Source organism: Anthonomus grandis, chromosome 13, assembly GCF_022605725.1.
Source record: "Anthonomus grandis grandis chromosome 13, icAntGran1.3, whole genome shotgun sequence".
Taxonomy (NCBI): domain Eukaryota; kingdom Metazoa; phylum Arthropoda; class Insecta; order Coleoptera; family Curculionidae; genus Anthonomus; species Anthonomus grandis.
Genome location: NC_065558.1, coordinates 15,833,853 through 15,857,458, shown reverse-complemented (window position 1 = coordinate 15,857,458; position 23,606 = coordinate 15,833,853). Strand labels below are relative to the sequence as shown.

At 32.1% G+C, this 23,606-nt stretch overlaps 2 protein-coding genes across 2 annotated transcripts; both read right to left on the bottom strand.

The window, feature by feature from the left end:
• Nucleotides 1-653: 653 nt before the first annotated feature.
• LOC126744090 (cysteine-rich secretory protein 3-like) lies at nt 654-12,656 on the bottom strand. Its single transcript, XM_050451438.1, has 6 exons — nt 12,343-12,656; nt 11,797-11,944; nt 11,602-11,738; nt 11,392-11,537; nt 1,220-1,438; nt 654-899 (listed from the first exon to the last, which is right to left on the bottom strand). Exons 2-6 carry the CDS (start codon nt 11,888-11,890, stop codon nt 656-658), a joined length of 840 nt encoding a protein of 279 aa, XP_050307395.1. The 5' UTR covers nt 11,891-11,944; nt 12,343-12,656; the 3' UTR covers nt 654-655.
• A 6,722-nt stretch (nt 12,657-19,378) lies between these two features.
• Nucleotides 19,379-20,615, bottom strand: LOC126744093 (dynein axonemal assembly factor 6). The gene is made up of 3 exons (XM_050451442.1): nt 20,391-20,615; nt 20,104-20,330; nt 19,379-20,042 (listed from the first exon to the last, which is right to left on the bottom strand). Exons 1-3 carry the CDS (start codon nt 20,473-20,475, stop codon nt 19,785-19,787), a joined length of 570 nt encoding a protein of 189 aa, XP_050307399.1. The 5' UTR covers nt 20,476-20,615; the 3' UTR covers nt 19,379-19,784.
• Between the last annotated feature and the right edge of the window lie 2,991 nt (nt 20,616-23,606).

Below are 23,606 nucleotides of genomic sequence, written 5' to 3'. Positions count from 1 at the left end.
GTGAAAAAATTTGATGTACGAAAATAATGAACTTATTTATTTACACACTTATTAAATACGATCACTGACCACCAGCGAACAGTTCAGTGCAAAGAGTGCTGGTGCGATGGGGCTCCTTATATACTCGGCTGACTATTATTCCCGAAGATTCCTTGACGCGTCTTCAGAGACGTTGTTTCCAATACCGTTACTTTATTTTTTTATATTACTCGTTTTTACAGAGTAATTCGTAAAGTATACACTTATTAAATTTTTATAAATACTTTTTTTTTAAATAAATAAAAAAATACAAGAACCAAAATTATAATATTTAAAAAAGTATATATTTATCCTTTTTCGAATTATTTGCAAATCTGTCATTTACTTTAGTAGTAAATTCTTCTGAATTAAAAAAAAACTTTATGCAAAGAATATTAAAAATATCATTTAAATTTATCATTACAAACATTGCAATTCATTTTTAATTCTTTATTTTGTAGTCGTAGTTATTACTTTTTAATTTGTCAAATCTTTAGTAGACTAGGGGGCCTCTGCACTTCCTTGGGGTTGCCTATCACATGTTTAGATTTTGTGCATAAAGTTACAAAATTAAATAACTTTTAAAAGCTGCGGTTATTATCACCTTCATTAGAGGATATTTAAACTCCAAAGGATTCTAATCGAAAATTTTATTTCTACAAGTACATGTCGCCTTACAATGTTGCGCCCTTTGCCTACCCTTAGGCGTATGAGTCCTACATAGCCACATCGGATGAATCTTGTACAATTCCTTACAATTAGCCCAAACGTCTGCCACATCGCATGCATTCGAACACAATTTTTTACTGCAATTCTTCTTGCAGGCACTGCATGGGTTACCCAGTTTATAGGGATGTGACATTTTGCCTGGACGATTACCTCTTAAAAAAAATATAAAAAATTATATCGGGCAAATTTATTCGTGATTCTATTGATGAATCGTAGGCAGTGACCCACTTTGTAAAATCATACATAATTACATTTAAAACTGTGCCACTAAAAAAATCAGTGTCACGGTTTGTTAGGACCCACTTTACATACCGGTATTCTGATAAAATGAGGAAAAATTAGCCTAAATTTGTTTGGCTGCATTTTGACGAAATTTAATAAAAATAAAGCCTTTAAGAAGGGCCAGGATAATTCAAAATAAAAAAGACACTCAAATAAGTAAACTGAGTACGATACAAATAAAAGTACTTACATTGGACAATAGTTGCAAACATAGTTGTAAAACACTCTTGCTTTTGCCTCTGTTTCTTTGGCCTCCGGATGTCTAAAATAACATTTTGCCAGACCGCATCCGACCTCATGGGTAGCCGCCCATACCAGTTGTGTATAGTGGCCAGTTAAAGTCATATTGTTCTTTCCACCGTACTTAAAGTTATTTTTTTCGAGCCACCAGGTTTCTATTGCGAATAGCCTGAAATTAAGGCGAAAATTATCGACCCACTTTATTGTTCGCAGATTGTACAGTTTGAACAGCGTTGCTGGATCATAATATCCTAAAACATCAAAGGCAGCGAAATATTGTTAGAAATGGAATAGCACAAAATATATATATGCACGCAAATAGATATAGCGGTGTTGCCAAATACAAAAGAGCCGCAGATGGCCACAAACCACCAGCCAACTAAGAGAAGCCAAAATTCAACTATAGATTATATCTAATCAAACAGAGCCATATAGCCAATCCAAATATTAGAAGTAAGTAGCCTTACCTTGGCCAATATAGGATTCGACTACTCCTTAGTCGTGTGTAAGCTGTAAATATATATACAATAGAAGAAAATAGCAGACATCACAAAAAAAACTAAACATAGAACCCATTATAGAAACATTATCAACATTATCAACCCAACAACAAAAGCACTACCTACGCGAAGCTCGCTTAAATAAAAAAATCGAAACGAACTTCATTGCGAGATAAGACGATCCACAAGGGTGCTAGGAAACTATATAAAAGAATATTGTCAACGCCGCTATCTAGGCTCCAGGCCTAAAAAAAAATGGGAGTTAATAAAGCCTCTTGTAACCAACAATGGTATACATCGGAAGTGAAAGCTCTAGTGAAGGAGAAATGTCCAGCATACCTATGATATAGGAGTAACCAGACACCGGAAGGAAAGTACATCCAAGCAAGAAACAGAATCAACACAGATATCACAACCATAAAACGAAACTAGTGGTAAAGGTTTACCTCCGAAATGGAGCACGACCTATATGGAGCATATAAAGTATGGAATGGGGGATGCTAAAAGGAAGTAAAAACCTGGAATATACACAAACACTACAAATTGATGAACTCTAATAGAAAGCCAACTTTAAACAACTGTACACAGATATACCCACGGAAGGAAAACAGAAACAAGATTGAAGAAGATGGCGAAAAAGCTGAAGAACCTCCCGAAAGAATGACGATGGAACAGATAAAGAAGATTAAAAATAGGAAAGCATCCGAACTAGATAAGATACCTAACAAGTTTGTAAAATATGCGTGACACCTGCTAATGAAAGAATATGCAAAGTTATTTAACAGAATATTAATGACTAAAGTCCCAAATGATTGCAAAAGGAGCATAACTATTCCTATATTTAAACAAGGACACAAAAAATTCGCAGAAAACTATAGAGGCCTAACCTTACTAAGCTCAGCCATGAAACTGTTCACGAAGTTCATAGAAAATATAATAATTAGCGAACATGTGAAAATATTGGAAGAACAACAAGGGTTGAGGAAAAATCGGTTAATCATAATAATAATAATAATAATAATAATAATAAATCGTCTTTTATTAGATACCACAAAATACATAAGTAAGTAGTATAAAACATTAATTTAATGGTATCGGTGCAAGCAGTGGCGAAGTCTAGCTGCAGTAGCTATTCATACTTAACCACTGATGGCTTATTTACTAATACACTATTAACAAAAGAAAATTAAGATTAACACTTAAAAGAGATAAAACAAAAATACATTGTGTTTGGCTAGCAAAATTAAAGTAATGACCTAAAAGTACCCAAAATAATTTAAAAAAAAAACTAATAATGTCTAAATATTACAAGTTTTAGACAAAAGATAATATTATCATTTTTAAACAATAACAATAATCATTGTAACACATAAAAAATTTAACAGAATAATAATTTAATGCTGAATATAATAACTGATGCACTCACCTTTCATAATTTCTGGTTTATAATAAAAACTTTAAACGCTTTTTTAAACTTGGTAAATGCTAAAGATCTTAACCTGTCAGGAATCCTAATTTAATACTGTTATATACAAAGCTTCGTTTAAATAAGGCCGTCCGATGACGAGAAATATTAAATGAACTTGAAATACGTAGGACTCGTGAATGTACGAAAGTTCTTAAAACAAATTTATCTTTTAATGAATAAAAAGCATTGGGCATGTCATTAATTTGTGAAGAAAGTTACCCACATGAAGAGCTCTACGATCTTCCATCCTTAACCATCCCAACTCCTCAATTTTAGCACTAATACGATCATACTTTCTTAAGCCAAATATAAGTCTAGCGCAAGTATTTTGAACTTTCTGGATTCTATACTTTGTGTTGATATCCAAGGTCCATAGATAAAATCGCAGTAATTAAAATTTGACAACACTAGTGATTCACATAGATTCTTTCGAAGTTGTTTGCTTAATATATGTCTGCTGGAATATAAAAGTTTTAACGAAAGGTAGGCCTTTTGTGTAATCCTAGAAACATGCATTTTAAATCTTATATCATGGATACTATCTTCATATAGTCTGGCAAGTAGTGCAAGAAAGCTTGCATAATATTTGCTTTCTAGACCTCATCAAAGCTTTTGACAGGGTGAGATTGAACGAGTTCACAGATATTCTTAAGAAAAAAAACATACCGAGAATCGTAAAAGATGTCATAAAACAGCTAAACCTCAATACATCTATCTATTGCTTAACTAAAAGATGACAGAGGAAAAAGAACACTAACGGTGATAAGGAGACTCCTTAAACCCACATTTTTTAAATATAATAATAGATGAACTTATAGTCACGTTAAAAGCACAGGACGATATATACTCAAAACAGGTGAAATTAAAAGTATATGTTATGCCGATGACGCCCTAATTATAGCGGATAATGAGGACGACTTATAAAGGCTCCTATACTCATTCTCTGTTAATGCAAAATCCTTCAACTAATGATATATAAACTTGTTTTGGAAAATAAAACAATAGAACAGGTAATGCCGTTCGAATAACTAGGCATAAAATTCACCACAAGCCAAAATAGAACAGATGAAGTAGGAGAACAAGCCAACAACGCCAGTCGAATTTCAGGTGCACTTTGACACATTATCTAGAATAACACCATCATGAGGAAAAGTTATATATCTTAGAGTATACACTAAGAGACAGAAAAAGAATCAGAGATGTAAGATACGAACGTCAAATGGAAAACATCATCGAGCCACGTAGACAGGATGACAGAAGGAAGACTGCTAAAATTAATGGAAGACCATGGACTCAACATCTCGAGAGAATTAAGTTAGAAAATACAGGCCTTAGGCCTACAATATGAGGAAGAAGAAGAACTATACTTATAATTTAGATGACTAATAATTATACTTATTGAATAATATTTTTAATATTATTTAAAAATAGAATATTTTATTTCTAAACAAGATATAAGCTCAATAAAACAGCGAGAGGTGAAGTGGTCATTGAATCCAATGTATCGATTCATGAACTCTAATTCAATCATTAATGTATGCTACTGAAATCAGCATTAACAACCTTCTACCCTCACTTCTAGATAAAAACCACCTCCAATTAGGTTTTCAAAAAACCGCTGATACCCTAAAGGCACTGGTGACACTTATAGTTAAGGCTGTAACAGAGGAGAATTAGTCATGATAATTTTCTGTGACCTCAGAAGCTTTTACCTGTGTGTCACATAATATATGAAACAAAACACTGAAGAACGAAAGACAATGCTTTTCTTATGATTTAATCCTATGATTTGAGCTACTTTTTATTGGTGAACTTGGACGGTGGAGAGTCTTTGGTATTTTCTATAAAAGCAGATGATGATATGTCACCACCTACTTGTCCATAACATTACAACCGATATCCACTTCCATCATTAGAAAGCTACATTCAGAGTTTGCGGATAACCATCTGTATACCGGGTGACACTTAATAACTTTTTTAGTTTCCAAGATAAAGTAATGACATTTGGTATATTGATGGAATTGTTATGAGAGCCTCTTTTGACATATTCAGATGTTTTTCGTTACTTCCTCTTTAACCGGAAGTAATACCAACTTTCTTATTTTAAATAAGACAGTTGGTATATTACTACGTATTTTGATAGATAATAATATTCTGAGATTAATGTGTACTACATTTGCTACTTTTCGTTTTATACTTATAGAAAAAATCAATTTTTTAAATTTTAAAATAGGGTGCCATGAATGTGTTCATACTTATATATTAATTTTTGATCAAGTAATCACGGAAAAAATAGTTTTCATTGCATTTTATGACTTAAATCTTTTACAAGCCTATTTAAAATATTCAACCAAGTAATTTTGGCATTTTCTTAATTTTTTTAAATACCACATTACTGGAAACAACCACTTTTGAAATAAGTTTTTTTTCCAATAATTTGATATCATTATTTTTTAAGTCGGTTGGTAAATAAGATCCTAAGAAGAAAAAAATTAAGTCATATAAATAAACGCATTTAATTAATGGAAATCGCATAGAAGGCTTGTTTTGACACGTTCTTCAACTATTTTGTAACTGACATCTTGACATCTTATCAGCAATTTTTTGAAAGAATTTTAATGTTTACTAATATTTGAAATGTTTACTGAGTGTATTTCTGATAACTGCATTTCAAAATTGGTTGTTCATAACAACGTGCTATTTAAAAAAATAAAGTAAATACCAAAACTGGTTTGGAAATTTTAAATAGGCGTGTAAAAGATTCAAGTAATAAAACACAATGAATTTTATTTTTCTGTGATTACTTGATTAAAAATTAAAACTTTGACTTTACCATTGTTCTCAGAATATTATTTTCTATTAAAATACATAATAATATACCAAATGTCCCATTTAAAATCAAAAAGTTAGTGTCACTTAATGTTAAACCGGAAGTAACGAAAAATAACAGAATGTCATTTTGACAGAATGTCAAAAGATGCCCTTATAACAGCTATTCTATCGATATGCCAATTTTCATTTGTTTATCTTGAAAAGTAAAATAGTTATTAAGTGTTCCCGTTTTCCTGTGTCATCCGGTATACCTCAACCTTGATTAAACTGAGATGGTCACGTTATCTTTAAAAGAAAAGGATGATGGGAAAACATAATTATGCAATTTTGGGTCTTGAACTAGAACGTAAAGGAAAATTATATAGCCTGAGTATAAAAAAGGATCTCCTCAACATTATATCTTCTCAGAATTTAAAAAAAGCAATAAAAGCTAGAGAATCTAAAATTTTGACCCTAACAGCTTTATTCATCTACCATTGCTTAACCTACATATAGGTACTTCTATGTCACCTTTCACCCAGTCAACACGTGGTGGTTATTTGTCCCTTGTCCCTTTTTTCCCAAAGCCGTTCCCAGACGCCATTCCACCCCTATATGGTGGTTTGCTGATTCCATTAACGCTGGTAACCAGGTCGGATGCATCGTAAAAGCAGATCAGACGGACGGACCTGACCCAATCTCAATTTACAGTACTGCGTGGTTGAAAGTTATATAGAGTGAAGAATCAATCCCTATTCAAATGAAAACTAAAAATATTCACCTCCTCTGAGTCCACTAAGGCTTACATCTGACCCCAAGGTTCTAGATTTATTAATATGAAAAGCAGTTGCTTCCACCATTATTCTATTTTGTCGTTTATTTGTCAAAGGTGTCGCTGGCGGAGCCTTTGATGATAAAAGAAATCGCAAAATAGATTATTGGTGAATGGAACTATAATGCTCTACAGGCTATTAAAGAGCAATGAACAAAAACACTTCTTAATTGTAGAAGAAATTATTAAAATTGCTATTCCTTTAAGGACAATTTTGTGTTTTTTGTTACTTTTGTTCATTTGAATTATATATATTTTGTTCATTTGATTTTATTACAATAATAAGACTACAAAAAATATACAACAAATTCTTTATACTCTAGATATAAATTAAGTCAACATAAAATTATTTTATTTATGTTTCATATCTTGATTTTTAATTCCAAGGAAAACTGCATTAAGTATACCGAGATTTACGGCATATTCAAGAAAAGTATTAAAATATACTTCCCTATGAATTTTACCAGACTCCCTCGCCGCCTATCAATTATTTTAATTTTTCGCTATCCTTAAAAATTGTTATATCTTTGTCTAACATATTGACATAACTTAAACACATTGCAGAAATCTCTTTTCAAGGACGTATTCATAATACCAGCAGAGGCGATTTACATAAAATATATTATATTGATTTGTCCTAAATTAGACCTTGAATATATGCGAATAAATGTTTCAGCTGAATTTACCTAAAATATTATTTAAATATAGTTAATTTTTTAGTGTTACTAAGTATATTTCACTTGTAATTAAAGGGCTATAAAAATGTATTTAACAATTTTACGTTAAAAAGAAATATAACATTATTTTGCAAATATTATTTATTTGTCCATACAATTTATCGTTCATTTTTTAAATATCTTTATTAGCAAAAACAGAATAATTTTTTTAATCCAAAGTGGAAATACATGTTTCGGTAGAGCAAATCAAGCTTATATAACAAAGATATAACCCATGAAGAATGTTATCTGTGGTTTTACTATAACTATACTTATAGTACATATACCAATATACTTCCTAAACAATATTTATAAAATCATTATTTTTTTAATAATTACGTTATAAATATAAATTGCAGAATGTCCACCGAGGTTTTTATAAACTAATCGAAGTAAATCGTGATATTAAAAAGTGTTAAAAAAGTCAATTATAAGGCATATTTTGCACGAAGTTTAATAAATAAGTAAAATATAATTGACAAATGAAAGTGCATCAACAGGAAATCCTAATTACGTTCTTTGGAAAATATGAATATATTTTTTTTAATTAACAAAAGTAAATCAAGTTTACACAGTTACATATAACTTACATGGAAATGATTTACATAAATTTAGAAATCTTAATAAAAAAAACTGTTTGATAAATAAATAAAGCATCTATATACATATACTATAGCTTATATTTTCTTAGTGTAGATGTTTTGGTTTTCCTCCAAAACTAGAGGTACCAGATCCGAATGTTGCAATTAGTATTTATTTTATTATTCAATTATACTCCTGTTCGTATTTATGTATTTTTCATTCTTTTTCTTTGGTTTTCTAGTTGCCTTACCCTAACGAAGCCAATAATTAAAAACAGTATTTAGAAGTACCAAATAGTACGTCAAGTACCATCCTTTTTCTGCTTACGGAATATCCTGACTAATCTACCCTTTTATCATTTTACTTTCCGTGCTAACTTTTTTCTTAATAAACATTAGATTTCAAATAATAATAAAATAGGTTACTCAATCGAACCACGTCGTCTAAACGGTCTGTTAGAAAAAGTTGTGGAAAGAAAGTGTCATGAACAGCAATTGCAAAGTTGGGAGGTGGGTACTATATGTCGTTATTAGGTATGTTAAGATTTTATTTATATTAGGAAAAAACATCTAAAGCCGAGATGAGTACAAGCTGCGGAAACTGGCATTCTCTATTTAATTCAAGAATTAAATCTGAGAAACTGGTTTTTGACAATACCTACTAGGGATGCATACCAAATATACAGCAGTGCATGATAATAGAACCTAAAACTATTTGAAGGGCAGCGGTTTGGTATGGCATTACTCAGCATTACTAAGCATGAGACAAGACAAAACAAACAATACGAAGGATTGACTGCAAAGATTAGCGAGTGTATGTGTATCTGATAGAAGCTATGAAAACATATTAACAGCAATACTAGAGGGATACACCCTTAGCATAATGAAAGGCTAGAATTAGCATTGCCGTGGAACTATGGGCCGTTTGTTTGCTTGCAACAATGCAATAATGCCAAATGCTTATATAGAAATGGACAAAAAATCTCTCTTTATAATCACAAAAATTTGTCACTTATTTTGACAAAGACAAAACAATACTACTGTTCCCCTTTAATAAAATATGATAAATACTTTATAAAGAAGTCAATATTTTATTTTAATTGAATGCAGATAACGTATATTAGAGAAAAGAGCAACAACATCGCAACGCTGCTTTATCGCATTGTTGATGCTACCCACACAAGAAATCTCTACCAGTGACGTCGTCAAAAAATATTTACAACATGATAAATATTTATTAATAATAAATTACGCTTTAAATATAAACAATATTACCGTTTATGAACACTATGTGCTCCAATAAAAAGCATTATTATTGAAATTAAATATTTTATAATTTTATTATTATATACTTCTTAAAATTCTTTAATATTCTACGTATATGATGACGGTAAAAAGATCGGCTTGAATCGCCTTTTTCTTATGGTACGGCTTTTTCCTTTTTCAACCAAAAACTAGAGAAAAGACACCGAATATAAATACAAAGCTGTTTGACAAGATTACATCAGCTTTTGCTTGCGGTGTTGCCATTCCAAATTTTTTAGAAATAAAAATGTTAATAATTTATCGCATAATACATATAAACTCATTACGGGTAACATCTTGACAAAAGTGAAGCCAAGAAACCTAGATAAGTATAATACAGGATCGAAATATAACGCAGAAGTCTATTTCTCACTGGCATTTGGTGATCTACGCATGATTAAAAATTCTTACCGTTAATTGGGCAAAGATTGAACAATCGATAATCCTCGTTTTGGGATGATGAAGGAACGGTATGACCGACCAATTGGAAATCACAATATCACTCATGCGCATCGGCGAGTTTTCGATAGACTTATGGCAAATTAACATTATGTTTGATATTGCTATCTCTCTGTACTTCTCTCTATTTCTACTTTTATTTGTAACCCACAATACAAAACAAAAAGTTGAATTAACATTAATACACGTGTTAATATAAATGCTGAAAATTTCCTCTTTTTAAAATATGTGTAAACTTGACAACAGAGAAGCCGTGAATATTTTTGTAAACAAAACATCCTCTTGCCCGTGAGCACATCTTGAACTTAAACAAAGCTGTTCTTTACTAATTCTAGTCAATGTTCTACACCCTTCATCTGGAAATAGAAAAAAATGACTTGAAGACTATCTACAATAAAAGCCGAGAACAAGCATATCATCGATTAAATAATATCATGGATATCTCACACGATTTATTGCTCTATTCAATCTTTTTAAGATATATAACAAAGGAATATTAACTCAAGAAAAACTTCGCCACAAAAATAAACAGTAGAAGTAATTGAGTAAAAGTTTACTCAGTTATTCAGAGATGGTTCGATAATCAATGAAGGAAGTGCAGTAGAAGTACTCGGGCCGTACACCGAAATACTCGGAGTCACTGGGGAAATAAATTAAAAGGCGTACCTAATTCAACTGATTGCCGAGAAACTGTCCCAAGCAGGATATTGCCAAATTTACAGTCAAGCGGCCACACTAGGATTAGGGGAATTCGACGAGATAGTAAAGAAAAACAACATCACGTTAATATGGATTTCTGCACAAAGAGGCGTGCAAGGTAGATCATGAAGAACAGATATATGGACATGAAAGGGAGCGAATTGTAATTTCATGGTACTAGAACCTGTCTGCAGCATAAGTAAGAATACATACAACTGAGCTAAAGAAAAACTTGGAAGATGTAACAAAAAAAGGGTCTCCTGGCATTAAGATAGCTTTAGATATTTCTTGGAAACATCAATTCCGAGCAATCAAGCTCTAGCAAGAAACATCAAGCTCTAGCTAGTCTCTGCAACCAACACTAGGGTAAACATATTGAATTTCGTTAACTCTGGCTCTAGTAATTGCAAGAGAGTTGAAATTATTCGCATTGAAAAGAAGATATATTTCTTGATGTGTGATTATCAAGTACTTAATTATAATTCATATTAAGTAGGCACCGAAACCGAAACTGAAAACTGTTCAATAACAATGACACTTGATCAAAAGCATTTAATTGCAAAATAACTGTATGGAGGAAAATGAAGGCCCTGCTCAATTCCAAAAATGCAAAAACCGAAACGAATTAAATATGTCACTTCTGGCGTTGATAGAAGAATAACTTGTACGAGATTTACTCTAAGAGCATTTATAATTCTCTTGAAACTATAAACGGTACTTCTAGATTAAACAAAAACTCTTTTACACTTACCAAGGTACTCTGGTGGTCGCAATAAAAATATTTTGTCCACAGGACCCATATCCGTCAATACGGCGTCCCACTACTCCATCGTGCACTAAAAACTGACATTTATCTGCCCATTTTTGTGCCGCTCTTGCTGCTCCTTTGTGCCACTTCTAAAAATCACCTCTTCTTATAGTTTTATATTTTTTTTTAATAAAAACAAAGAAAGAATATTACCATTTTCAACATATTACTGGCCTTCGGCTCCACTTTAGACCTAAAATAATTATGGTACATCACGATCTTATTGCGGACCCTTTGCCTTTCAGGGGTGATCGATTTGAACGGGAGGATTTCACCCATCAATTTAGGTCCTAAAATCCAGAATAAGATATTCACATATTCATTTAAAATTTAACATGAGTATTTTACTTCTATGAGGATCAAAGTGGCTATACTCCTCAGTAACCCAAACAAATTGTATAAGAATAAAAATCATTATAGTTAAAATACACACACTGGTCATTGTGGTTTTTATGAATGAACTGGATGGTGCTTCACTCAACAGATCGGCTGACACCTAAAAAGTCATGAAACTGTATAATATATAGGGTGATTAAAAAAATATTTAATACGTATTAAGTTTGTCTGACTTGAGCTGATGAGGTAGTATGAATAATTCTTGAGACCATAAAGAAGACCATATAGTTATAGAAATTACATTAAATGATTTTAAAAGATGTTTTTTTTATATAATTGTAAATTGGCGCACTGTGTATTTTTAATATAGAAAAAATATATTCAAATATATGTATCGAAGTGATCATTTTAACAGGCCCACTTTTGAACATCTGCTGCCTAATGAGCTGTAGGTGGATGAACTTTTGTAAATTTATTTTATCACCTGAATGACATTGTTTGGGGGATTTACATACAAATGATGCGCTCAAGTCAAGGATTAAAAAAAATAAAACTCACCTATTACTTATCAACCGGTTCGCACAGCAAACAAACGCAAAATGCACCAGATTTTGCCCTATGTGACTTAACAGCTAAGCTAATTTATCCTAATTTGTGCGACGATAATTTTAAAGCACCGCCAGATTGTTGTGGTTCGCGCCTTGACCTCTTAAGTAACTTCTATATGGGCAAGATTTGTCATGCGGGGCCTTAATTGGCGTGCAAACTGCATGCAATTTATCAATTTTATCTATAAGTTGCTGTTTGATTTTATCAATTATATTTTAAAAAAATTCATTTGCTATTTTTGGCATTTGCTTTGCAATTTTGTTTGAATAGTGATTGTGTCACAGTAATACATCTCGAAGGCTATTAAGGATATCAAATAACAACAATTATCGCCCCATATATTTTTTGCCCATCTTATCAAAATTTATAAGCGAATCTGGAAAGTCTAATTTAATGACTTATTTTGACGTATGCTATAATGATCTCCAAACGCTCCCCGATTGGCTATCCGGATGCGGTGACTTGTGTGCATTGTTGGCTAGTAATAACTTGCTTACAACCTTGCCAGATCGCCCTTTTTGTAATGAAATGCCTTTTTTTCAAATGGTGCAACTCGCCTACAATGAGATGCAATATGTGGCGATGATACAACGTAGATTACCTATTGAGGAGCTGTTTTTACAAAACAACAGCTTGGCTGAGCTACCCGATGATTTTTTAAAATTCGTTGGGGGTGTAAAAGTCTTAAATGTCTCCAATAATAGGCTAGTGGTTCTGCCTAAGCGATACCTACTTATCTAAAATGATTTTTTTTAAATAATATCTTTCTAGCTTATGATAATCTAACATCCCTGCCGGACTGTAGCGCTCTCTACTGGTCAGATTTAGAAGAACTAGTTTTGTCTGGAAATAAACTCTCTCACCAGCCAATTTTAGCCAAAAGAAAATCTATCAAAATAAATTTTATCAATATTAAGGCTCTATTCTAATTTACTACAAAGCATTCCGAAGGTTTCCGGTTTAATGAAGTTGAGAGTGCTGGATCTGGCGCATAATCAGTTGGAACCGATCAACTAGGTTCTAATACTAAGCTGCATGTTGATGGACAACAGTTTAGTATGTGCGGGTACGCAATTTTTAAATCGATATAATTTTTTTAAGGACAGCTGGATTAACTCAGGAGCATTTCTCAGATCATTCTGAGCTGAGTTTTTTCAGCCTAAAAGATGGGAACTGAGAAGCTTTTGAACAGATTCGCAGAAGAGCAATGAATGATAGTTCATCCCCCAACATGTTTTTGAAAATGTCCGTCAGGAATTTGAGCATCGCCTATATCATTGTTTGGTCAAAAACGGGCAACATTTTGAACACTTATTGAAATAAAAACTGATATTTTCATGTTTTTGTTTTCTATCTGTACAAATTAAGATAAACAAAGATTTTTCTAATTTTCTCGAAAACGAATCGACCGATTTAAAAAATCAAACGTCAAAATAAAAGATTTCCAAAGACCTTTTAAACAAGCTATTACTCGATACCCCTTGCCATTTAAAATTATTAAGGGGATGAACCTGGGGGGCAGAGGGTGAAAGGGGGTGAAGTAATTTTAGGTTAGAAAGTTGTCCCCCTTAACAAACCTTTTGACATATTTCGGAGTTTTTTTTTTTTAAACAGTGGTTCTCAATAAATCCGTGGTGGGAAGGTTTCAAATGAACACCCTGTATATAAAAATGGAATAATAATAAAAGACAAAACAGGTGCGATAATAAAAAATAAAGAAAAAAATCTTCACTTTTCAACAACTTTTTTGCAAAAATTGGGGAAATAATGGCTAGCAATACTGGCCACATTCACGAATGAAGACAGCAAAAGTAACTATGCTGTAAATAAATCATTTTTTCTTAAACCAGTCAACGATAAAGAACTTGTATCACATATAAACTCTTTATCTCCCGGTGAAGACAGGTGAAGACAGTATAAGCGCAAAATTATTAAATTCAATACATACCTGTATTTTAAAGCCATGTAACAAAACAAAAAATTAAACATGTAATTAATTTAACTTTTAGTACTTCAAAAATTCCTGTAGAATGGATGGACTAGAATGGAATAGACCAATCTCACTTCTAAGTAACTTTTTCAAATGTGTATGTTAGATCTTTTTAAATCATATTTGGAAAATCGTATCCAAAAAGAGCGATGTAATGATACATTAAGTAGGTCATTGGTACTGGAATAACATAAGTTGTTTCCTCTTAGACCTATCAAAATGAAACATCATAAGCCATGGACCACTAAAGGCTTACGTGTTTCTGCAAAAAACATGCGCTCATTATCACACCTGAAAAAATTTACAGACAGCGTATTTTTTCATAACTATGTCAAGCTTTATAGAAAAATGTACCATAAGACTATAAAAGCTGCAAAAGATATTTATTATAATAAAAGGATGATCGAATCAAGTAATGTTGCCAAAGAAACGTGGTCTATTGTAAATAAATTAAGAAATAAGACTTCTTCATCTAGCACTATCCCTTCACCTGAGCACCTTAATTACCACTTTGTTAATGTAGCTAAAAATCTAATGGCAATAATAACACCTTCTCACGATCCTCGTTCTTATCTCCTAAATAAAAATTTACACAGCTTCTTTTTTACCCCCATTGTATCAACAGAGCTTCAAACTACAACAAATGAAATAAAAAACAAATCATCATCTGGTACAGATGGGGTCACTCTCAAAATGTTTTCCAATCTGCCAAATTGCACCTTAATCCATCTAACAAACTTAATTAACAAGTCATTCCAAAATGGAGTCTTTCCTACCTGCCTTAAGACTGCAATAATTATTCCTTTGCATAAGGGAGGAGATAAACAACAAGCTTCAAAGTATCGCCCAATCGCACTCCTTCCCACTTTATCAAAGATCATTGAACGATTGGTTAAAAAAGGCTCTTATCGTTTCTGTTTAAATATAAAATTCTTACTCCTCACCAATTTGGATTCTTGAGTAACAAGTGCACAAATGATGCTATGTTTTCTCTCTTTAATAGTGTTTACACCAGTATAAATAATAATCATTCAACAGCAACAATTTTTTGTGATTTCTTTAAGGCTTTTGATTGTGTAAATTGTAGTGGTTTAAATCGTATATCAGTTACAGAAATCAGCTTGTAAAAGTTGATACGACGAAGTCTTCTTGCAAACCAATAGAATGTGGGGTACCTCAAGGTTCAGTCCTGGGCCCTATTTTGTTTCTGATCTTTATAAATGACATGGCCAATCTTAGCATCAGTGGCAAAATCTGTCTTTTTGCTGACGATACTAGCTTTACATGGAGCAATCCGGATGCTAGGGCACTACATGCTACTATTTCTAATGACTTAATTACCATTAAATCGTGGTGCGATTCTAATCTTCTGTGCCTAAATGTCTCAAAACTAAAGTCTTATCATATAAAACTACTATTCAATCCTTTGTACTTAAGAACACCAGTTTGGACGTCGTTGAATCTGTGAAGTTCTAGGGACTTAATGTTGACTACTCCCTAAAATGGGACTTGCATATTGAGGCCTTATATAAAAAATTAAGTTCAGCATGTTTTGCCTTAAGATCACTTTCCAGGGAATTAAGTATTCAAACATCAAAAACAGTTTATTATGCCCTTTTTGAGTTACATCTACGTTACGCCCTTCCATTCTGGGGCACATGCGGTGTGACTCAATTTGAGCGCATCTTTAAACTTCAAAAGAGAGCAGTTCAGTATCTGCTTGGACTTAATAGCAGAGTCCACTGTCAAGAAATCTTTTTTCCTCGATTTCATAATGTTAAGGCGTACTTTCTGGAAAAAGCTTTGTACGCAGTGGAGGATTTTTTTCTAGGATAACTTTTTGGGTATCACACACACACTGGCTTTTTTTATATCTTAAAATAGAGAATATATTAGTTTTTTTTTTTAGTAAATAAACTGCACTTTCATTCTGTATTTAATTAATTTACTGTTATTGACTATTGTGTTTATTTTTATTTTTATTGACATTTTATACATCATGATGTATATTGACCAGATACATTGTTTTTGTACAGTTTTGCATGTATTTATTTTGTTAGTATATTTTATTTTTATTTTTATTTTTTTTCTTGTTTGTTTTGTTTTGTTTTTATATGTTTTTTTTATTAGCTTTTTACAAAAATGGATAAGTAGCAATAAAATAGGCCTAAACGTTGTAAAAACTAAATTTATAGCATTTTTATTAACGGCTGCCGATCAACCCGAACAATCTGATATTAAAATTCATGCCACAACCTATAATTTATTAAATACTACTTGTATCTGTCCAAGTAAACAGAAAACGAATATTATAAAATATTTAGGTTTATATATTGATCAGAATCTTCGCTGGAATGAGCACGCTATCGAAAAGGCGAAAAAACTTCGAAAACTATATTACAAATTTTACCAGCTTCGAAACATTCCAAATGGAAAAACAATAAAAATAGCTTATAATTTCCTTGTAGAGTCTATTTTAAGATACTGTTTACCAATTTGGGGTGGTCTTCGCGAAACTGCATTGCAGATTTTAAAGGGGTGCCAAAACAAAGTCATAAAAATAGCCAGTATCCTACAATTAATCTTTATTCTGAATTTAATGTTTTAAACCTAAGAGGATTATTTGTAAGTAATCCTCTTCGGTTAAAAACATAACCAAAAAAATTTAAATATTGAACTAGCACAGTTTATTACCCGAAATTATAACAGTTTTAAAAAGTTACTGATAAAGTAATATAAAGAGCATTTGTTAATTATTTTTGATTATCAGTTTACATAGTTGCCATTTGTCATAAAATATAATCCCCTGAAAGTCGATTCACTTGTTCTGCAATTTTGTTTAATTTTTAATTTCCTCCTAGTTACTTCTTGTGCCTCCTCCGCTCCACTGCTCCTTATAGTCGAATAAAATATTTATTTACTTACAAAGGAAACAAACACTTTTTTTGTCTTTGGATCAATGTAGGAAATGAAAAATTTTGAACACAGGCCTAATTAGTGGTCTATAATATAATTATAATTATAGTAAAATTTTTCGTTTCATTCTAATGGATTCATTATTTAATTAAGATAATATGAAAAATAATAATCACATTATTTTTTGTTAAAATATCTATACTTAGTACTATGAATTATATTATAAGTTTTAAGTTGTGTCTATAAATTGGATTGTGTATTTGTGAAACTCTCCGTAATATATTGTATTGTATAAATATTTCCCGCAATAACGTCCCGCTTTTGACAATGAATTTTTAACAAAACATGCTCTATGTGCTAACTTTTACCTAGATATATGCACCGGAAGATATGCATGGAAGATCTGACCGAATCCATTAGATTGTTTTAAAGTGTGTTTGCTTTGAACAGACGTTACGAAGATGAACAGACTGCACATTATATTGTAAAGTGCAATATTTTATTTTCTTGCCCATTAAGGTCGTTGTCGTTCTTTAGAGTCTCAATAGATTTATATTCTAGTAGTTTAAGAATTAAGAGGTTCACCGAATAATAGGTTATGAGCGGGAATCAACCAAATTTATTTACTAAAATTATGTTTTCATGTTGTAGTTTATGTACATACGTTTTTACCTCTACATTTATTGTGATCTCCAATAAAACACTTTGATTTTTTATTTATATAATAACTTAAAGGCTAATTAATGTCTTTGGTTGACGTTAGCGGAAAAATTGCACTTCTTTACCATTGCTACCTGCACCGTATTGTGAGGCCGAATTGACTGATTCCAGTTGGACCGTTGGATTTTCCGAAACTTCTGGAGTCAAATCTAAATTACACGTCACTCAAATAAGGCTGCTAGACAGAAAAACAAGATCACAGCCTTTGCTATTGCCTACTTCAATACTAACGCATAGGTAGGGTTTAAAAAATATCTGAACCGACGTGCAACCTTTTTAAATCTCACAAAGCCTTTTGATTATTTCATTCTAAAAGAATAAATTTATAAAATATAATTCTTTTATACCTTTCAAGTGACTTTAAACACAATTACAACTTAAAACATATCTTTTATGACTATACTTAAATCACTTTTATTCAAAGCAAATCTTTTTGAGTAGGTAATAGAGTTACTTAACTATTCTATTAGAACCAAACCATTGAAGTACGTCTCCCATGTGGAAGCAAAATAGAAGATGTTTTATTTAAAAAAGGTGTGAGACAAGGATGCATTTTGTCACCAATGCTGTTCAATCTGCACGTGGAAAGAGCGTTCCAGAAAGGGCTTAGAGCAAGCACTTATGGAATGAAAGTTAACGGCATTCCTCTCAACAACATCAGATACGCTGATGATACTATAATCCTAGCTGATACAGCAGATGATTTACAGTCACTATTGAATGCTATAAATAATGTAAGCAATGCGTTTGGGTTGCCGCTAAGGCCAAGCTTATCACAATTTTAAAAAGCGACCTGCCACAGTTCAGATAAAACATTAATGTTATTAACCATATAGAGCAAGTACAAAAATTGAAATAACTAGGCGGCTACTTAAATGTTAAGTGGGAGCAGAGTTAGAGATTAGATGCTGTATAGAACAAGCGAAAGCTGCATTCTTACGTCTACATAAGTTTTTAGTTAACCACCGAGTCAGGTTGTCAGGCAATTGAAAGAGCAAAACCAGAAGACAGAGAACTGTTCGAGACAATCAAGCAGAGGAAAATCGTATATTTTCGACTCATATTGAGAGGGGTCAGATATGAGTTTCACGCCTAATATTAAAAGGGAAAATTGAAGGAACAAAAGGGATTGGTCCTAGCAAGTTATCTTGGTTGCGCAATGTCCGAGATTGGGTGGAAATTAAAGACTTTGGATCTTTTAAAGACGCTGCAAATAACAAATATAATAGAATACAGAGGACGGCTACGTAGTAACGACTGCATTTAAGACGAAGAAGAAGAACTTTAAGTTAAATATATTTTTTCATTGTTGGTGAATTTTGAAAAATGGAACGCCGCATTAAAGAAAAAACTCCAAACTTTACATTTGTAATTGCAATATTTATTTAAGCAATGTAATTGATATTTATCTTATAAAAATTTATACTGGACTACATTAAATTCCAAGTCAGGATTTTCAGACTTAGAGTTTCATTATTATTCATTAATTCTTTGATGAATTACTTTGTGGTTTCCTATGTAGTCAAAATTTAAATTTTTGATACTCTCGAATTATATTTTTTTCAATTATACCAAGTCTGAAATATTTCCTTTAGACATCCAACTTTATTATGCATTATAATTTCAAAATAAGGTCAATTGTATAATGAGTGCTATTTTTATTTTGTACATTTACGGAATTCACTCTATTTACGGTTTAAATTGCGACCATTAAAATGCACATTATGTGGGTGTCTTAATAGGAGACATAAACATGAATATTTATTTAAAAATTCAGTAAATCTAACTCTCGATCCATTATTAATGTAATAATAAGCTTCTCATCTTGGGAATTAAATTGGGCATCTCCCCTTTTAGGGTCTACAGGATGGGGCAGGTTTAAATCCAAAAAAAATTGAGGAGAAATTAACTTAAGCGTTTCTTTTTCCACTTTAATATCGATATTTTGACGACTTTCGCCTGGTAAGTGGACTGTTAAGATCATATTTTCACAGCTGCTAGTAGAAGGGTTTTTGAAGCTCATCTGAAAATTAAATACCAACATAAGAACGTTTCTTATAAATGCTTTGTAGATGGGTACATACCCCTAAAAATACGTCACTTGGTGTAACACTTTGCCTGTAAGAAATGTCCCATTTGGGCGTCTTTTTCCAATTATTATCTTGATATTCCACTTGTGATGTTTCCTCAAAATAGGCTTCTTCAGCATCAGGATCTAACACTTCCTTTCGCTCCGGAGGAGGAAGTTTGGCATAAGGGTTTGATTTGTTTATATTTGACTTAGTATTCGATGAACATTCAATATTATTTTCTATAAAATAATAAGTAGTAAGTAAAAGTAGTAACAAGATGGTAGAATTTAAAATATTACCAGGTTTCGGTTCATTCTCGTCATCATACTGTTGATTTTCATTAAACTGGAAAAGTTCCACAAGTTTCTCTATATCCATAGTCATTTCACACCAAGATGCACAGAACGGTTTGACATAAACTGCCAGACTTTTTGTTGATTTTTGTAAGCACGGCAACCATTATTTGATCGATAAGTTATCAGTGCAGTTCCGTTCCATTTTTCATATTAGGACAATTTTTTTATCTCCCAAAATTCAGCAACAATGAGAACCTTCATATATCAGCATTTGTTGTTATTTCGGATGAAAAATAAAATAAAAAAATCACAATTGAGTTAATTGAATATAATAGAAAAGATGAATAAGAAATAATTAAAGTTAATTTATAACGTTGGGAAAAAGTTCCAAGTTACTAAATCAAGTAGCTAAAATTTAGTCCTTTTGTTTTTGTAAGCGTTTACATGATTTGTTGTTTAGTTATGGTATATGGTGCTTCATCTACTTTATTAAGAGAATTAGCAGCTGAAGACGTACCAGAATATACAAATTGGCTGTTTAGCCACAGGAAATAGTTATAGAACTTTGCAGAGGTTATTTCGTGTGTCAACACCTCTAATTTCCAAATTTATACCCGAGGTGTGTGATGCTATTTATGAAAGTCTAAAAGAAAATATATAAAGGTATTATTTTTAAATATTTTTATTACGAAAAAGTTGTTGATGAACAAAACATGTTAAATGTTGGAAAAAGCTTTTGCTATTATCTGTGATCGTACAATATCATCGGCATTTGATTCTGTACGAGTTATATTTGTGGATCCATCGCTATGCGAAGAATGCATGTCGGAATATGTAGGGGACTGCAGTGGTGTATAGATGGAAGATGAGGCGTGAGCACTACTGGTCTCTGCATATGTGTCGTACTGGTGACTCTGGGCCTAGAGGTCTTGTAGTTTAAAACTTGTCAGAACAGACTGAATGCGTTCCTGTGCTTGTATGGCGGAAAGAGGAGTTAACGTCATTAATTGTGCAGCAACACTGCGACCAAAAGCTATGTATTCATGCTCATTGGCAGGTTCATGTGTCATTTTTTCTTATTTTTTTTAGGTCGTTAACTACTGCAGTAACTTGCCTTAATGTTGACGTAGTTCTACTTTTTTTCTGCTGTACTTCCTGAGACGTTTCGTTTCTTGCAGCCATTATTTCTTCTTCATTTTCTCGTTTTTGTTCATTAACTTCTTCTTCGCGTTGTATCTGAAATAGAAAAAAATATTTGTACCTTATTAGCCAAACTCAAATACTTGTTGATAATATTGATAATACAACCAGCAGTAAATTTAATATTATTTTAGGTGCCGGAGTCCCAAGAAGAATGGAACGTTATTGAGAAGGGATTCAAATTGATGGGAAACATGTGACGATTCATGCACCGGCAAATTGTGGGAGTGAATTCTTTAATTATAAGGGTACTAACAGCATTATTTTGTTAGCTCTGGTAGATGACACTATTGTTTTTCCTATATAAATGTTGGATGTCCTGGAAGACAATCCGATAGTGGAGTTTTCCAATAATCGTCTCTATTGAAGCCCTAGAGAATGGTTTATTACCAGCGGACGGATTCATCGTAGGTGATGATGCATTCCCGCTAAAGGAATATTTGATGAAACCTTTTTCAAAAGTAATGCTTTCAAAAGAGCAAAAAGTGTTCAATTACCGCCTCTCACGTGCAAGAAGATTCGTTGAGAATGGTTTTGGGATTATGATTAGTAGGTTTTGCATTTTTAAAGTATATTTACATTAGTATATATTACATAAGCATATTTACCAGAAACTGTTGACAAAATTATCAAAACTTGTTGCGCATTACACAAATATTTGAGGATTACTTCAAGCAATAATTACACTCTGAGTGGATCTTTAGATAAAGACCTGGACAGAGGTCAAATGCGATTTGGTTCTTGGAAAGATCTTAATGTCAGATTTTCCCCAATGGAGAAAGTACACACCAATCACTCTGCAAAATCTGCAAGGAATATGAGGGATCAACTGTGTCAGTATTTTATGGGTGAAGGTGCTGTACCATGGTAGGAGAGAATGATTTTTTAAATTATTTAAATATGTATTTAATGTGAATATACTTACGTTACCAAAATTATCTTGGGTAGGTATTTTATTTTCTTCCAAAACACGTAGAAAAGCATCAATTTCCTTGAACCACTTTATACTGGGGACATAAATATGTGCAAATCCTGCTCCTGACTTCAACAAAAAAATCACACAAAACAATCCCAGTAAACTCTTACGAACAGGTCGACCTAATACACTTCGCTAAACTATTCTGCCTACACGTGTTTATTTGGAATTTAGTTGCTATAAAAAAAGAGTGGGGGAGCTTACTTGCGCAAGTAAATAGAGAGGTGTTCTATTTACTTTACTAAATTGTTAACTAAATGGCCTACTTGCGCAAGTACTAAATCCAGTGGTTTACATGCTGCAAGTAGCTAAATTTAGCTGCTTGATTTAGTAACCTGCTTTAGCTAATTGACACGTAAATTGGACTTAAAGTTTGTCAAATTTAGTTGAGCTAAATCAAAATTATAAATGCTAATATCAATATACTTTTCCTCTTCCCGCCTACCCAAATTTAAAATTTTAAATTAAAACGTGGTAAACGGAATAAGGAACCTAAAAATTATTTCGACAATTTCTTTTAGCCTATTCGTTGCTAAGATATATGAAACCTTTGCTTACCTGTATTCTAAGCAATGTTTATTGAATTAGAAAAATTAATGATGAAAAGTATATATACAGGCTGCCCCAACGAAAAGATCACACCCTTATTTGGGATTCTCCTGGTCCATTTTCTGAAAAAAGCTCAGTCGACTTTGAAGTAAAGAAAATTTAAAAAGTGTTCTGTGAGTTTTTGAGCTGTGAGTTCTGAGGGCTATGGATCCCTATAATACTGGGTGATCCAATATTAGGATATTGCATTGCACTATACATTTTGAAATGAAAACCTCTATTTTTTTTAACTTTTAGAAACTTTTAATAAAGTGGATACCTATTTTCAATCTTGAAAATATTTAGGTTAATAAAATTTGACTAACTATTAATTCTGATAATATTGCTGATAAACATTTAGCATCAGTCAGTGTCATCGTAGGTCATCGAAAAACTTTGTTTTTGATTTGAAATTATTAACTTGCCAACAAGATATTGTGAGAAATATAAAAGAA

What these genes read in the sequence shown, in the direction of transcription:
- LOC126744090 (XM_050451438.1), bottom strand. Translation starts at nt 11,890, where the DNA reads ATGACCAGTGTGTGTATTTTAACTATAATGATTTTTATTCTTATACAA. An exon ending in CCAGTAATATGTTGAAAATG is followed by an intron (nt 11,538 to 11,601) that starts GTAATATTCTTT and finishes GGTGATTTTTAG; the next exon opens with AAGTGGCACAAAGGAGCAGC. An exon ending in GCGACCACCAGAGTACCTTG is followed by an intron (nt 1,439 to 11,391) that starts GTAAGTGTAAAA and finishes CCTTAATTTCAG; the next exon opens with GCTATTCGCAATAGAAACCT.
- LOC126744093 (XM_050451442.1), bottom strand. Translation starts at nt 20,475, where the DNA reads ATGACTATGGATATAGAGAAACTTGTGGAACTTTTCCAGTTTAATGAA. An exon ending in CGAGAATGAACCGAAACCTG is followed by an intron (nt 20,331 to 20,390) that starts GTAATATTTTAA and finishes ATTATTTTATAG; the next exon opens with AAAATAATATTGAATGTTCA. An exon ending in CAAGTGACGTATTTTTAGGG is followed by an intron (nt 20,043 to 20,103) that starts GTATGTACCCAT and finishes TTTAATTTTCAG; the next exon opens with ATGAGCTTCAAAAACCCTTC.